This window comes from Sinocyclocheilus anshuiensis, unplaced genomic scaffold (genome assembly GCF_001515605.1).
Source record: "Sinocyclocheilus anshuiensis isolate Anshui unplaced genomic scaffold, SAMN03320099.WGS_v1.1 scaffold343, whole genome shotgun sequence".
NCBI classification, from domain to species: Eukaryota; Metazoa; Chordata; class Actinopteri; order Cypriniformes; family Cyprinidae; genus Sinocyclocheilus; species Sinocyclocheilus anshuiensis.
In genome coordinates, this window is record NW_015549598.1 from 130748 (window position 1) to 148572 (window position 17825).

At 36.4% G+C, this 17825-nt stretch overlaps 2 protein-coding genes across 5 annotated transcripts in view; both read right to left on the bottom strand.

The window, feature by feature from the left end:
* Positions 1 to 8927, bottom strand: part of LOC107658580 (bone morphogenetic protein 1-like) — a 20547-nt gene extending 11620 nt beyond the window's left edge. For 2 of the 4 annotated variants that reach the window (XM_016447171.1, XM_016447170.1), the window contains exons 1-6: positions 8591 to 8927; positions 4296 to 4406; positions 3500 to 3649; positions 3131 to 3248; positions 1577 to 1755; positions 1288 to 1393 (exon numbers count right to left, since the gene is read on the bottom strand). In XM_016447171.1, coding sequence (XP_016302657.1) covers positions 1288 to 1393; positions 1577 to 1755; positions 3131 to 3248; positions 3500 to 3649; positions 4296 to 4406; positions 8591 to 8726 — 800 coding nt within the window. In that variant the 5' untranslated portion in view covers positions 8727 to 8927. Of the gene's footprint in view, positions 1 to 1287; positions 1394 to 1576; positions 1756 to 1872; positions 2053 to 3130; positions 3249 to 3499; positions 3650 to 4295; positions 4407 to 4491; positions 4887 to 8590 lie in introns of those variants that run through there. The other 2 variants (XM_016447172.1, XM_016447173.1) reach the window with 2 other exon arrangements.
* A 2655-nt stretch (positions 8928 to 11582) lies between these two features.
* Positions 11583 to 14354, bottom strand: npffr1l1 (neuropeptide FF receptor 1 like 1). Its single transcript, XM_016447141.1, has 3 exons — positions 14069 to 14354; positions 13673 to 13772; positions 11583 to 12393 (listed from the first exon to the last, which is right to left on the bottom strand). The coding sequence occupies exons 1-3, from the start codon at positions 14352 to 14354 to the stop codon at positions 11583 to 11585; spliced, it is 1197 nt and encodes a 398-aa protein (XP_016302627.1).
* Between the last annotated feature and the right edge of the window lie 3471 nt (positions 14355 to 17825).

Genomic DNA, 17825 nt, shown 5'->3' on the forward strand with positions numbered 1-17825 from the left:
AAGAAATCAGGAAGGGGGCCAACACTTTTTCACACCACTGTATATATATATATATATATATATATATAATACTGTATGTTGTGTTCAAACAAAACTTAAACACATTATACAGAATAGTAACAAACCATCAAATAAAATAATAAATTAAAATAAAACAATGAAATAAAATAAAATAATGACATTTTCATGACCGTGGGAACACTGACTATAGTAATACAGAGTAATGTTGACTTTTTACAGAAGCTGACCACAACAACCTTGAAAATAAATTCTCTCTGGTTAAGACTACAACAGCATTATCCTCACTGTTTCCAAACTGTCTGCAAGTTTTCAATATGGTCAATTCAGAGCAGCTTTGTGAGACCCAAGAGAACTGACCAAAGGACACTCTACCAAAAAGTCTATCTGCACTTCAGCCTTGGCTCCCTGTCTGAATTCCTTCCTGCGTGTCCTAAACAACAGGCCCCCTCAAAGCAGCTGGCTGAACCTCCATCCTCAAGCCACTAACAACAGGTTAGTCAGCAGTCTGTGAGAGCGCCAAGTCCTCAAGTCCTGCTCTGTCCCATCAGCTCAACGCTTGTCTTAAAAACAAGACACATGCACTGATGTCTCTGTCATTTATAATTAGTGCAGTGAAATTAATATCTGTATTTTTATTTTTGTTTAATATGCTGGAGAACAAATAATGGTTGATTTTTCAGTCAACATACAGAGTATTAGAGATTGATCAGATTGAAGTGATATTTAGCAGAATTTGTATTCATTTGTACACTACTTAAGTTGTAAATAAAAATGATTACTGGAGTACATTTACAAGGACATACTATTTCATTCAGTCTTTCTGAGTGAAAACTGTTTCTATACCAAATTTATTTGGTAACACTTTACAATAAGGTTCATTAGTTAACAGTAGTTAACTGTATTAGTTAACATGAACTAAGCATGAACAATACTTCTACAGCATTTATTGATCTTAGTTAATGTTAATTTCAACATTTACTCATACATAATTAAAATCAAAAGTTGTATTTGTTAACATTAGTTAAAGCACTTTGAACAACATGAACAAACAATGAATAACTGTATTTTCATGAACTAACATTAACAAATACAAATGTATTGTTCATTGTTACTTGATGTTAGTTAATACATTAACTAATGTTAACCAATGACACCTTATTGTAAAGTGTTACCGTTTACTTCAGTGTATGTTATATATTATCCAATTATCTCTACAACAACAATATCTTCTTGTGTACAAGTGGCATTAAAGGCTTGAGTCCAAACCTGGAAAAGGTGTTTCTGGCGTAATGCATGATACTGTCAAAGTCGTAAACCTCCCCGAGCGAATTCACATCATCTGGCTCCATCTTTATGAAATTGTACTCCTGACCTATAAAGTACAACATAGCCTTTATCACACTTCTTCTAAATGCCATGCAATTAAGAATTATCCTCGATTTTAGATATACTGTAGTATAATGCATAAAAGTTACAATTCTGGCTAAAGCATATACAGGAGTATAAGAAGTCATTCTACAGTAGTTTGTAGCAGAGGTTTAGATAGTTACTGTACCAGGCTGGATGTTTTCTCTAAATATGTCAACATGCTCGTCCCGGTCGGGTCGTGTGTGCTCGTGCCAGAATCCAATGACGTGTCCGAGTTCATGCACCACGATGCCAAACTTGTCACAGTTCTTCCCGATAGATATAGCCTGGGGACCTCCACCTCTCCGCCCGACAAATGAGCAGCACCTTCAATGAAGCCAACCTGGGGTTAGAAAACACTTTTGGACCTGTTTTGCAGACACATTTGGTAAATAAATGGTGAATTAATGTTTGACCAGTCACTTCGGTCCCTGTGCCCTTTACCTTGCCGATTTCTGCCGAGGGCCAACCATCAAGTTCATCCTTCATCATTCAGTCTTTTGATTTATTAAAGTTCAACAAAGTTTAGCTCAATTCAAAGGAGACACACGATGAACTGAATGCAGCAAACTCTACAGGCATTCAGACCTTGAGGTCAGGATCTGCCTCTGCTGAGAAAATAAGGCTTTGTGCTGACTGAATCTGAAGCGAGGATGTTTTTGTCACAGGCAGCACAAGGACTACTGTTTGGGGAACTGTGGTGTAGTGACGCGGCTGTCAGAGCCATGAAAACTTCAGCAAGGTCCTTCTTTTTACTAATAGCCACACATACAGTACACTCACAGTCAATCATTCATTCAGTGCTAAAAAAGCCTAGGTGGTAAACCATTTGATAAAAAAAAAAATCCTTTAAAAAAATACTAGAAAACTAGAAGAAGGTCTAGTTGGAATGGTGTTTGCTTACACATAATTTGCTGTAGATGAATGCCAGGTTGTTGCTACATGGTTGCTAAGATGTTCTGAGTGCTCACTTATGGTTCAAAAGTTTGGGGTCAGTAAAAAAAAACACTGCATTAAATTGATCAAAAGTGATGGGAAAGATATTTATAACTTTACAAAACTTTTTCTATTTCTAATAAATGCCAATCCTGAAGAAATCAAACAATCCTGAAAAAAAAAGAATCACGGTTTTCACAAAATAATAATAATAATAAAAGTTTCTTGAGCAGCAAATCAGCATATTAGAATTATTTCTAAAGGATCATGTGACACTGAAGACTGGAGTAATGATGCTGAAAATTCAGCTTTGCATTACAGGAATAAATTATGTTTTAAAATAAACCAATAGCCAAGACATTGATTTCGCAAATTCACATTAGTTCTGGCTGCATTAAGTGTCTATATAAAGTTGAAAATTGGTTGTGAATGGCAATTCATGGTGACTTGAAAAAAAAAGTGTATAATAAAATCAGAAAGAACGCAATCAGAAAAAAAGCATCACCCAGAAACAGACACAAACCACACTGCAGCACTATCTGCTGGGAGCCAGATTTGCTCTAGAAGAAAACTTGTTTGTGCAGTCGGTGCCTATAGAAAACCAGATAAAGAAAACTGCTGAAAAGATTGGAGCTTTTGAATGCTGGCAGAGAGGTGCGTTTCTGTGCATCAGGGACTGAGGGAGAAATTGGACTAATCAATATGTGTTACATTAATGGTGAGCAACAGTTGTCTCTCCACAGAGACAGGCAAGACGTGAACTTACCCACATGGCCTGATAGTAAAGACGATGTAGCTCTCCTCTGTGCTTCTTTCCATGAAGGTCACGCAAGTGTGTTTCTCCCAGTGACGCATGGCTTGCTTGAAAATGGCTCGCTGGCTGCCTACAGGGGTTTGGTTTAAATCAGTAAATCTAGATAACACTTTTGAGTTGAGCCAACTGACTAATGAAAAATTACAAAGGATATTAAGACTTTAAGAAAACAATTTTAAAAACAATTAGGATTAGTGTCAGGCTTATGGCAAAATTAACATTTTGTGTGAAGTTAAGTGAGGTTGGATAAATTACACTACACTGGAATATTAAGAGAGCATGTAAAAAAGCACAAAACAAAACAAAAATATGGACACTTACCACTGAAGTTGCTACTAATAATATAGGGTATTATGCCATCCGGCCAAACTCTCTCAGGTCTGGCTGTGGCTGCTCTCCGTCTGCGTAGGAGGCTTTGATTAGCCAAAACTGAGTCATCCTTTGCATTGACATTAGCTGAGGATCTGTTTACTAGGGCAAAGACAATACTTCAGACAAAATATAGTTCTCTGCTTTACTCAAAATGTTTTATAAAGTTTGTAAAGGCCTGATTGCACAGATTAAAGTATTTAATCATCGATGCTGGGTGGATTTAATTACAAATTACATGATGTAAATTACGTAACATATTCTATTAGATTACACATTAATATAATCTGATTATTTTTTAGATTACTTTTGACCTAACTCATAGATTTTAATATCACAAAGATTATTTTGTACCATACTGATCTAAAAATTAAAATTGAAAGAAAATATTCCATTGTTTTCAACAACAGTGTATTAAACATTACATGAATGGGGGTTGTGTAGGAAGTGCAGGGAGTGTGTGAGTTGACAAAAAAGTTAATAATGAATTAAATAATAACAATGTAACGTTAAAATAAATCATTTTAAAATAAGAAAAATCAAAATAAAACACATGAACACTAAAAATGATGAAATATTTTGTTTACCTGAATTTTATGTGACCATCTGAGAACTGTGATCATGCAAATATGGTGTTAAATATCACTTTTAAATGATCTAATTACTGTATACAAATTACGTCATCAGTTACCCCGCACTGAATATCATCGCATAGAAGCAGCAGTCTGTGCTTTATAACCATACTCACCTGAATCAGGTATAGAGAAGTTAGAAGAGTCATTCTCTGTAGCATCCATTAAGTTGGCTTTAAGTAAGCGCAAGTCCTCCTCATCTAAGGCAATGTCGCCCAGAAAAGCAGCTAAAACAGAGAGTGAGAACACATCACCAGGTGAATTTCTCAAGCGGCATGCAACCCTCTGAGACTGATGAGGGAAAAACCTCACCATGAGAAGCATTCAGCCCAGCTTAATGTAGCTGTGAACAGGTCCCCAGAAACTAAATCTGGGGGTTGTAAGGTTAAAGTCACAATAGCTCTCTGAAGTCACAGCGGCAACTTGTATGCCAGTCTCAACGCTGACTTTTAATGGATTCGCTCCCATACAGGCCAGTCAGGATGTGATGAGATGCTGAAAAGGAACCACATGCCAGCAACAACATCCGAAAAAAGACTACAGTGACTTTGCTCTAGTGCTATTCTAATGAACACTATGCAATTCAGGTAGAAGCCATTCATTATATGGCACAGGTGTTTGAAAGGCACTTTACAACTGTAAATGCACTCTAATTATTCTATGTCTTACCTTTTCTAAGAACTTATTAGCTTTCTTTCAGCAGACACTTTCCATTTTCCTGGGATTTACAGTGCAGTAATTGATTTTCCTTGACCAAAAGTTAGGTGCTTTTCTCAAGTTTGTGATTGTAGTAAGTCTCTCATATCCCCTTTGCGATAAAACCTACAACTTCTGTGTTAATTGTCTTGTTTGTTTGATATATAATCCTTTAGATTTCGCTAGATCTTTAATATTTAAGTCTTCAAACCAATGTATTTGTATATTAAAACATTTTCCAAAAGCGAAAGGAGAAATGAAGACTTTCACATTTACATTTTTTCCCCCTGCTTTGATGTACCTCTTATTGATAGGAGGAGAACATTGGGTATATCGAAGGGCTAATAAAATGAATTTTTGTTTTCTCGAGAACATTTTATTGTACAAACAAGAATCATTTTGTACAATGCGTTTTTTTTAATTTTTTTTTATGATAGGTTTAAGTTAATTTTGTCAACTTTTCAGAGAGCTAATAAGAACTAAAAGCAATAAATCCTTTTTTGATATCATGGGGTCTACTGATTATTTCCATCCTTTACATTCTGTAAAGACATAACTCTGCTTGGCTGTGAACATTCACGTCTGGGATTTGTGATCTAGCAGCAGAATTCATTGTTTTATGTACTCTGCGGCAGCAGGGAACACTTATTATTTTAGCCTGGCAGGACATCTTAAGCTTGAAACATTTGCTAAACAAACCTAACAACACAATACCCCATAAATAAGCATGTTGATGCCTCCTTTGAGGTTTTCAACCAAAGCTGACAAATCTATGAACATGCCTATAAAGACATGTTCACGCCCTACAGTCACACTGTTCTCTATGTGTCAAAAGAATAAAGAAACAAGTCACAGCATACCAATTTTGAGGTGATGCAGTTCCCAATTAAGGGTTAAATTTAACCTGCAGTCTAAACAGCTTGACAGATTAATGGCCATGTGTCACTATTAGCATCGTCACTGCTGTTCTGCTCAAAACTGAAAGCGCAGAGCCAATAAAAGCCATCAAAACTTCACCCGTATTGAGATGACAGTAAATACATTGACAGAACATCTCAGGTAGCGCCTCCCCACAATATGTTCCTCATGTCCGTATAAAAGAAGATCAATATGACTAATGAGAAATCATTTTACAATCACAAGTGAGGTTGAGTTTATTTTACATAAAAAGTAGCAACACATTTATCAAGGATGACACAATAAAGTTGCATTAACTTATTTCCATTGTGGTCCTTGATTTTAGAAAATCATTCTCATGACTATGGTTTTGTTGGCATATATCTCCACACTAGTACCCATACAACCAATTCATACAAAATAAAATACTTTACAATTTTACACACACAACCAAACTGCAAATCAGTTCTATTAAGATTATCTAAAAACAGTCTCTTCACTCTTGTACTAAAACCGACAGTATTCGTTAAAACCTTAATGTCCAATGGCAACTTATTCCACTCCTGTACACCTGTATATGCAAATTACCTCTGAACATACAAAGTCCTACACCTAAATAGATTAAGATCCATTACACTTTCTAGCATAAAATCCACGCCTTAAATTGACCAGTGAAAAATATGAAGTAAAATATACTGGGGCTCTATTATTAATTATTTTATGTACCATTTTTAATTTCAGGAATGCTACTCTTCTTTCAGTTGGTAACCATCCGAGCTGCCAAAAATGGCTATTATCCACAATGAAGCCTTAAGACTATTTTCATCCATTTATTTTGTGATTTTTGTACCTTTGCCATCCACACACTAGATAAATCAGTCATCTAAGAACTTCATGCATACTCAAAATGTCATTGTACTAGGCCTGTAACAAGTACTATAAATGTAATCCTAGAAATGCAATCCTAGCATTATCTTTGCCTAAACTTTCCATGCCATAATTACTCCACTTAAATTATTATCCTGAACACAACCGAGATAATTGATTTCGTAATTTAAATTCAGACCCAAAAAGAATATATTTTGTTTTGCCAAGATCTATTAAAAGCTTATTTTCAGACCTAACTTCTCCTGAATTTTACTAGTCTCCTTATCTGAAACTAATAGAGCAGAATCATTAGCATATAATAACATTTTACACTCACATACAGCCTGAATATCATTTGTATATAATAAAAACAAAAGAGGGCCTTGTACACTACCCTGTGGAACTCCATCATTCACAATTTTACTTTCTGTACTCTCCCTGTTAAATAAGAGGCTACCCATCTATTTACTGTACTTGAAAATCCCATAGCACATAATTCATCCAATAATATTGAGTGGTTAATCGTAAATAATCAGAAATCTAATATTTAAATCAACAGAAAAGGTTAAATAAATATTCATTTTCAACAACAGATTTATTATGCTACTTAAAGTACTAATTCAGTGTGTAGTGTAATCTAGGGAAGGTTCATACTATTGAGCCCACACTGTAAAGCTTTAAAGACATTTAACCTTTCACAATCACCTCATTCTCAATCCAAACAATTTCCTTTCTGAAAGCTTTTGCAAAAAGGATGCAAACAAAGGCCTTCAGATTAAAAATTTGCTGTTCTCTTTTGTGTCAATACTTCTCTTTGTTAGCATCAAATTAACTGTCTCAGTTTAATACTGGTTGGGCCAAACCAAATTCCTGACAGGTTTCAGTGGCCTGAAGTCCACTTCATGCTGTGAGGGTAATGAAAAATCATCCGAAACGCTGAATGTAAACTCAAATCCCTTTCGACTGATTTTTATTATTTTTTTACAAAATTGTACTTCTGTGCTTTGAACGATTACATTTGGTGCATTATAAATATTTCTTGGTGAGCACTCAAAATCTATTTAATATTACAGGTTAATGAGTTTGTCAGCACAGCAGGTGAAAATCACATATGCTTCGTCACTGGCTCAGTAACGTTGCCTCTAAGCAGGTGGAAAATGTGCTGAATTAATTAGCAAAGTTAAAATGTCATCATAAATGTTCCACTCAAGAAATAAAGAAAATAATAGCATATATAATAAAAAATATATAACAAAATTAGTTTATGATTATTTTTCTTGTGAAAGCATTAAAATTTTTTGTTTCAATTTGCAAAGTGCTGTTTGAACATGGGGACATGTAAAATATTAAATTAGCCCAGCATTTAATTGGCTGTCTATTCAGTTGCCAGCTGTCCACTGCTGTAACAAAGATTTGCCCTCTGCTTTTTGTGAGACATAGTTGAAACTTCTACAGACCATCAAAACTTGGTTAGGTAACTCAAGCTTATAAAGTACATTTAGTGCTGTAAATTAGGTTAGTTCTACACGCTCTGCCTGAGGATGCAGATTTCTGAGTTGGGATAGGGGGAGGTGCCGAATCACCAGGATCCCATTCACTTGTCCTAGATCTCATGCTGTCAACAAAGCCACACAAACAACACAGCACAAAAACACACAGCGAAATAACACAAAACAGTGTAAGGCTAACAAAACATAACAAAACGTAACAAAACATAAAACAAAATGTTAACCAAAACTAAACATAAAACAAATATAACAACTTTAACCAAAACAAAACAACTTTAATCAAAAGAAAACATTAAGCAAAACATCACAAATTAACCAAAGCAAAGCTAAATAAATAACACAGTGCAATATTAAACAAAACAAAATAACATCAACAACAAAAAGAAAAAGAAACTCTTGATTATAAAGTTTAGAAACACTGTGTGTAGCCTATTATATATTACCAGCTTTGCATGGGTCCTTGTAGTCAACTGCATCACTTTCTCCTGGACCTGTGTGATAGTTTGAATCCACTTTCAATGCGATCGGTAACAAAAGCCGAAGATTGAACAAAAGCAAATATGTCCACAGGGAATTCATGACGGGAATGAGTGCGGATGTAGATGTGGACCTGGAGCCGGCGGAGAGCTGCGGGTTGCGGTGGGAGTTTGGAAGGACTTGGGAAAATGGGAGCTCCCGGGAAGGCGGGTTTAGAGAAGCGAGGCTTTGCTCTCTTCAGTGTCTTTATTCTAGTCCAGTGATTCGCTCACATACCCGGGACTCGGGCCAGCAACAAGCTTCCAAACATCACAGATCGGAGGTCAGTGGACTCAAAGCGTCCTGAGCCCATCTGTGTGGGAGAAGAATGCAAACGCGCACACTCGTGCGTTTCACTCCAGAGCAGCAGCAGAAAAACGCTCTTGTGTCTAAAATAAAAATCCGGCGCAATTTGAACAAATTATATTAATTTTATTGCACATATAGTAGCAATATCTTATTTTTCTTTGGAATACCAATCATAAAGTATCCCTGCTAGCTGACAGATATAAAATGTGTCCTCCTGAGGAATAACCTGTCTCTATTACGACAGCCCTATAGGGGGGGGGGGAATCAGGGAGCGAGCAATAATGGGCTTTTTATATGAAATACAGTCGATTCAGGCACTGTTTTGGAAAGTCATTACTATTTATTATAGATTTCTCAAAATTTCCTGACAGATGTTATGACTTGTTAAAGAAAATTAATTTCTGGTCGTTAAGATCCTTGGTGACCTATTAGGCTAAGTGAGGGTGCGTTCCATTCCAAATTCTATGGAAGCTTCAGTCTCAGAGGGTGGCAGGCTCAAAAATAAGTTATTTAGAGTGCACTACAACATCTTTCCAAGCCTAATTATAAATCTTTATATATTAATTTGCTGTGCTAAATCCACTTTTAGAATGCAAACCAAAGAAAAGTCACTTTGTATTTTTTTTCCTTTCAGAATCTTTATTAAAATAACAGCACACATTGACTTACAGTATAACAACAGCAATACCCAGGTACAAAAACAATTTATGGGTTTAAAATGTTTTTAAAAGTTCATAACAATAATAACAATTTTTGTAAAAATTCACAGATCAAGGCTTGTCACAACATTTTGTTTGCAGCATGTTTGCATTAAATTACATTACACTTGGCAAACCTGGCACAGACGTACACTCTCAAAACAAAAAAAAAAGGTACAAAAGCTGTCACTGGGACGGTGTCCATTCACAACGTATTAATATGTACCTTTAAGGTACTAATATGCATCCTTTAGGGATAAATAAGATGCAAAGACGTACCTTTGAAAGGGTTATGACCCAGTGACAGCTTTTGTGCTTTTTGTTTCTGAGAGATTTCTGATTCTAACACAAAGAATCTTCAGACCTGTGTCAATCAGTTCATTTTGAAAGGCCCTGTGAAGAGGTTATTTTTAAGCACTTCTGTCTGGAACAACCCTACAAGATGACATGACATCCCGTCTAAATGACATGTCCAAGAGTGAAAATGGATCCTAACATGGTACAAGCTATTACAATTAACAGAGCATGTGTGAATTTATTCAAAAACAGAAGCAATGAAGATGATATTTTTGTAATTGATACATTACAATAAAAAACTCACAGGTCCCATTTCACACATTAAATCACTTTATTTTCCAGTTAGGTAACTTTTTTCTTGAGCTATAATTCCTAGAACCTGTATAAAGGTGTGCATTATTCATGAAAACACATCAGCAAAATAACATCTGGTGCTTTCAGAGGTAATAACTACGGTAGCCGAGAGAGCTCAATGCACTGCAACTTAAGAAAACATATGCAAACAGAAAAAGCACCAGCAAATTAAGAGAACATCATCAGTTTGACAACACACGTGCTGCAAATACTCACAACACAACCAAATACAGAAACGTGCTGCAAATATGCACAACTCGACCAAATACAAAAAAACTCAACTCTAAACTCCAGCCCTCCAGGAATTGAGTTTGACACCCCTGCTGTATTTGGTTGTGTTGCGAGTATTTGCAGCACATGTGTTGTCAGACTGATGAAGATGTTTTCTTAATTTGTTGGTGTTTTTTTTCTATTTGCATGTGTTTTATCATTTGCAGCCCTTGAGCTCTCTCGGCTACCGTAAATAACACTTTCTGAAGTGAATAATAAAAGGCAAGAACAGAACTGACACTGATAAGAATTATTTTCATATAAGAATAACAGCATGGCATCACCACATAAAATTATAACACATGCAAAAACATACTTTTTTCTGTGCATTTGCCTTCAACACATGTCACTTCTATCTAAAGTAATGGGCACAATATACCTCCCACATATCCACACATAATCATGTACACGAAAGTTTGCTGCCTTTCTTTTTCCATTGGTGTCTACACACTTTATACATTTACTAGCCAGAAAACATAGTGGATCGGAAACACTGCAGAAATGTTTCCATCTGTGTAGATCTTTACTGACAAAATAGAAACACACAACAGTAAGTTATTGAGAGTGAATTAAGATTCACATATGTAAATAATTTTTTATTTACAGTAAGGTAAATATTACTGTAAATATTTGCTACAAATAGGCACCTGTGGCCTGATGTTCCTCAAACCAAGTATGGTATTTACAACATTCTTTTTAATAGGTACAATTTAATACATGAGCACAGATTTGTTTATTCACTCCCAGACATGTGTGATACATCTTGTTCTCTGTGTCTGTCAAAAACATTGTCATTGTTTTGGTTTTTTTTTGCACTTCAGCATGGACCCTTCAAGCAAATGAGCCCATCTTCTCTTGGATACGCTGAATTTGGTTAAAGGCCCTGAAATACTTTAAGCAAAATCGAAGAATGAACTGGTGTGACATGATTTCAAACTAATTGGGAATGCTATAGCTTTCTCCTGGTATATAAACTCCCTGATTGCACCATTCACTCCATCCAGGCTCCAATAACTCTGTGGGAAGCTGTAATTCCATTCGTGTCCTCAAGGAGAATTCCCTGAATACCATGACCCGTCCCTTGAAGCATTACAGCGAAGCAACGTTCTTTCCACATGCTGGTCACATCATGGTTCCCGTCAGATACTCTGTTAGGGGGTAGGAGAGCAAAGTGTGTGTGACGCATTTCCGACACAAAAGATCTGCAGGAGCCACATGCCACAGCGGCCTGGAAGCCCCTCCGAAAGTTCTCATTGAAGAAGCCATAGATTATCGGATTAACACCACTGTTGAAGAAGGCCAACCAATGAGCTACGGGAAAAAGATAGCTGCTCAAGAAGTCAATCTGTTGGCGGTCTAGATCCTGATAGTCCGTGAGGAACATCAAAGTCCAAAGTGGAAGCCAGGAGACCATGAAGAGAATGGCAACCATGATGAGCATCTTGATGACTTTCATTCTCCTCCTGGATCGGACTCGATTCTCACGTAGGTTGTTGGAGAGTTTGGCAGTGATGCAGCCGTACATGATGCATATGAGTCCGAGTGGGGCCAGGTACACCTGGACGAAGATGACCAAGGTATAGACTCGCCGCATGTCTGCTCTGGCCCAGTCCTCAAAACACACGAATAGTGGATACATCTGGTTGTCCTGGACCATGTACATGTCATCCAGATGAATGACTGTCAGGGTTGCAGCAGAAGGAAAGATGATGGCAAAAGCAAGAAGCCAAATGAAGATGATGGCGAAGAATGCAGTGGCAGGCCTCAGGCGGTGATGGAAAGGGTGAACAATTCCCATAAACCTGTCAAGAGACAAGCTTAATATTTAAATACTCAATTCAAAACAGGGTTATTATTGTTAAATAAGAATAAAATCATTAAAAACATTTTGCTAATTTAAAAATAAGCTGAAATAAATATAAATATTAGACAAAAAAATGACATTAAACGAAAATTATAATGCTTGTCTTGGCAGCTAACTGATACCATAGTCTTGGCAACTAACTGAAATATATTTCAATTGAAGCATTTAAATTTCAAGAAATAAATAAATATGAACTAAAACTTGAACCAGCATTGCCTCACAACGAATACATTCCCCTGAGTTCTAATCACCGCCACTGTCATCAATGACCGCACTCATCTCCAGCACTATTTAAGTTTGCCCTGTTCACTCAGTCGCTGTCTGGTCTACGACTAGGACTACTTACGCCTACAGTTGACTTACCTGGATACCTACCTTGTGTACTGTTCTCCTTGTCTCCGAAGCTCCGGTCTCCTTCTCCAGTCCCTGTTGTGTTCGTCACCTACCTGTAAGATAATATTACCACCATTGATTACCATACAGTGACTCAAGTGTGTGCGCTACTTTTATTAATATTATTATTATTAACTTTATTTAACCAGGAAAAAGGAAAACGAAAGTTAGATTAAAATCTCTTTTCCAGGAGTGTCCTGGCCAGTGTACTTACATCCTTAAAGGACATTACTGCTCTCCCTTGCTCTGTTGTCATTGCTATTACTTACCTTTTGCACAGATATCATCAATAAATCATTCACTGTTGTTCCACCGAACTGAGTTTGTGTTCCCTGACACACACACACACACACACACACACACAAAAATCTAAATAAAAACAAATGAAACCTAGTCATATTTAAAAAAAAAAAAAAATGCACATAACTAAATATCTAAAAATTAAAATTAAAATATACAAAAAAAGCTCATTTAAACTATTAATAAAAACTATAATAGCATTTAAATAATACTAAAATAACACTGATTCAAAATGCTGTTTAAATTTGACTGAAGAACGGCTTTACATCAGATCAGCTAAAACAACTAAAGGGTTATTTCTTACTTTAACCAACCCCCTCATAAATTGTAATTTTCTTTCTTTGAAGAACCAGGGTTTCCACAGTCTTGGCCTAATTTTAAATGTGTGATCTCTAGACCTGGAAAACGTATGTACTCTCCCTGTGTGAATTACTTGAAAAGTAATTCACAGCTCTGACTGCTTTGATGTGATCAAATGTTTATATATATGGAAATATTCAATTATTATAATAACCAATCATTACCTGTCCACTGCTATGGCAACCAGGGTGAAGACAGAAGCAGACACTGACATGCCCTGGATCAGGTTGCTCATAGTGCAGGTGATCTGACTAAAAGGCCAACCTGTGGAGAAACCAAGGAAAGAAATCTGAATGTAATGGAGCGGTTTCATCAAATATTTTTCATATTTGATTTTTTTTTTCCTCTTTTGAAAAGTCATAGAAACAATAAAGTGGATTTTATCTGTTGCCATTGGATCAAATGGGAACACAAAAAAATATATTAGTTGTAGTTTCCGTTCACCATTATAGAAGTTTACCCAACTGACGAATTCCGCTTCTGAGAACCCTGGAAATGTGGGTCCAAGAAGATGATATTGATAATTATGGTAATGATTATGAAGATGATGGCCCACTGACCTGAGGTAAGGCTGTCAATCAGTGTGGTGGGCACACAGAAGATGCCCACCAGCAGATCACTAATGGCCAGGTTCAGGATGAAGAGATTAGTGACCGAACGCATGTTGCGGTTCCTGATGACCACCAGGCAGACAAGTCCGTTCCCCACCACACAAAGCAGCAGCACTAGCAGGTAGGAGAGGATGTAGCTGACTGCCATCCCTGCCGAGTGGATGTAATACGGCAGGAGCGTACAGTTGGCCAAACTGAAGTTGACAGCATTGTGATTCAGGGTCATTTTGTTCATTCTGGATCTTGCAAAGAGAAATGACAATCCATTCTGGTAAAATATTCACATTGGTTTAATCAAACATGAAACACAAGCTGCACAGAAATATTGAAAGGAAAGCCAAAAAAATCATTGATAATAAGATATCTGATTGCTGAAAATATCTCAATGACACCAAAAAGGACTTTCTTGTTCTAAAAATAAGCTTGTTGTGTTCAATTATTCATTAGTGAAGTCATTCTAGCAGTAATAAGACTTTGATTTATTTATGAGCTTGCGTAGTGTAAACTTGAGTTGTAAAATAATGAAAAAAGTAGGTTTATATTAATTTAATATTGAAATAATGCAATGCTTTTCAGTGGTTTACAGGATTTAATAACTACATAAGAAAATCGTGAAACAATATCTTTCACTGTTGTGCATGTTGAGAATTATTCGAAGTACAAACACTAAACTTAATCAGCTCATCATCTAAAGAATATGGAATATTTCAATGTATTTTTCTTGTTTTTTATGAGAATACAATAAAAACAAACACCATAGAAGAGTCTTACGACATATATATGTATATAAAAAAATGACATCAATCAAAAAGACGGATCGCTCACCTGTTGCTTCTGACACGTGAAATACTTGTCGTGTTCTGTGCTGCAATGGCTACACCGACTGCAATGCGCAACTGTCACTTTGGGTTCTATGCCTTCTTTGGGTTCTTCTTTGCCTTTGCTCTTCTTCTGCCCAGGTGCAAGCAGAGATCAGCGCCGAAGCTGTTCGTATCACAGCGGGAGCAGTACGCGCTTGTTGTGCTTTTACACTGGCTGCGTTTGTCAAGCGCAGCTGAACCGCGGCTTGTGTCGCTACTGCACATACAGACGAGTAACCTATCATCCAATCGGCCAAGGTGTTTTTTTTTTCTTTTTCTCAGTCGTTCTCATCCGACCACTGTCTGTAACGTGCTTTGATTTATGATGGGCAGCAAACTCTGCTGTGATGCGACCGTGTCCCCCTCCTACTGTCCCACACACATATGCATATTATAACAGTTTGGGCAAAAACTCCTAGTAGCCTAATGGTGTATTATATATTTATGTATTTTCACAGCGCTGAATGTCATATGATTATTGTGAAACACGGAACACCCCACTTTTTTGATATTATGGTGTTATTTTTCGTGTCAACTCAGAGTCAGATCTGTTTTGAACAAGAATAATGCACTGTGGCTTTACTAGAGTCGGCGCCGATGCCACTTCTGCTCCGCTCCTCCAACGCGCTGCAGAGCCGCCTCAACGTGCGTTGTGAATGCACCTGTTAACCAGGGCGCCGGGGGGGGGGAAACCGCGCTGCTTCGCTCTTCTCCGGTGAAACAGTCGTGCTCGCCGTTGTACCATTTTTGAAACGACAGGAGGCGACTCGGAGTGAATGTCCAACCACCAGGAAGCGACGGGGAGTAGTAGCCTACTGTTTGCCGGGAATAGTTTGCCGTCTGTTGTAGAGTTGCCGAGTGAATTCATTTCTTAACACATAAAGTGGTTAGGTTGTGGGTCGATTTGGAGGACACACTTGAAAATGTTTGTTTTTAGTACACTTCACAAACCCCCACTACAAAGGAATCAAAGAATCATGTAAAACCCAAATCTTGAGATTATTGTTTGTGACATTATATAATATGTGGATATAATAGCCTAGCATAAAACTAAACTGAACAAAAATGTCATTAAATATTTTCATTGCATTGACATTTTTATTAAACACGGACCTTTACTTTCATTAAAAAGACTTATTTCTGTTACTGTATGCGCATTTTGTACATGTAAGCAACAAATTAAAATTTTAGGCAAACTTGGGTGCTTAAATGGTCGCATATAAGTGGTCGCATTTTAGACAACCGGTCTGTTCACGTCACATCTTTTTTTTTTTTGTTGCGTGATATAAACTCGCAACTTTTTTTCTCCTCAGAATTACGAGATATAATCTCGCATCTGTGAGTTATAAAGTCAGATTTGCGTGATATAAAGTCGCAATTCTGAGAAAAATAGTAGCCTAAGCGTTTTTTTCCCCTCAGAATTTGACAACCTCCAAATTCGAGTTTATGCAGCCTATGCTATCAGTTTTGAAAAAAAGTAGTGGCTTTCCACCACTGCTGATACCAATACTAATGTCTCTATTAAATTGTTTTTTTTTTCCCACTAATAGTTAACCATTGACTATAGCCATTCAACATTACAGTTTAATTATATAAATTTTAACATTTATTAGACTTTATGTTTATGTTTATGTTTATTTGACAAAAAAGTAGTGAATACACTCTATTCGTCAAGGATAACACAATAACGTTTAAAACAAACCTTATTTCCATTGTGGTCCTTGATGTAAAGCACAAACTTCACTCCCAGTAACTGGTGCACTGGCACTGCATTATAAATACAACAATTATAATAAAATTCCACATTTACAAAAATTTACAGTCACAAATATCCACGTACGTAATACAAATTCATGAACAAAACAACCTACTTAAGAACCAACTTTTAGCTTTTAAACTAAAACTAGCCATATTCGAAATACCTTTAATGTCCAGAGGTAACTTATTCCACAAAAGTGCCCCATAATATCTAAAAGACTTACGACCATACATAGTTTTAAAACGACATAACGTAATATCCATGAGACTTTGCCTAGTTTTATAACAATGTTGCTCATTTACCCTAGGAAAAAATACATTAAAATGTGAAGGAGCTCTGTTATTGATCATCTTATGTACCATTTTTTATTTAATATGTTCTAGTCTGCTTTCTAACCAATCAAGACACTTAAAATGGGAAACCTCCACATGTGTAAAACGACTAAACCCTGAAACTAACCTTATCAATTTATTCTGAGATTTTTGTAACTTATCCAACCAACCACAAGACAAATCAGACATCCAAGAAATACATGCATATTCGAAATGACATGACACTAAACATGATGCAAGTAATTTTATATTCTGTTTATCAAGAAAACTAACTAAAACTAACTAGACTTTAAAAAAATAACAACTTCTAATTTAAGTGAACTTAAAACAATCTTCATGTAAACCCATTAATAAATGTCATTTTAGCTACCTGTGCCCTTCTGCAAGTATAGGAAATATACAGAAATTGAATAAAGTTTTCAAACACTAAATTCTAAATTTAGATGAATGTTTAAAGCTACAAAAATTATTGATTTCCTCTTTCCTCTTTTTCTTTTGTTCTTGGATTAACAGACATCACAGCAGCTGGGTTATTAGGTTATTTTAGCTGCTTTAAGAGCTGCTGCTACTGAACATGACGCGGATCCTATTTTCTCACAACTCTTTACCTTTTCTTACCAACTTCAGGTCATAAAGTCTCTACTAATGAGTTACTTACTCTTTACTTAACTGATGACATATACGACATTGCATGCTCGTAGCTTCTTTCACGCTTTGATATGAAATTATACAGGTTACAGCGTGCACCGCCGCAT

Bases quoted from the DNA above. Each gene is read 5' to 3' on its own strand.
- npffr1l1 (XM_016447141.1), bottom strand. From the start codon at position 14,354: ATGAACAAAATGACCCTGAATCACAATGCTGTCAACTTCAGTTTGGCC. The intron at 13,773-14,068 runs GTCAGTGGGCCA...GTTTCTCCACAG, and splicing joins GATTGACAGCCTTACCTCAG to GTTGGCCTTTTAGTCAGATC. The intron at 12,394-13,672 runs GTAATGATTGGT...GTCTCTTGACAG, and splicing joins GTTGCCATAGCAGTGGACAG to GTTTATGGGAATTGTTCACC.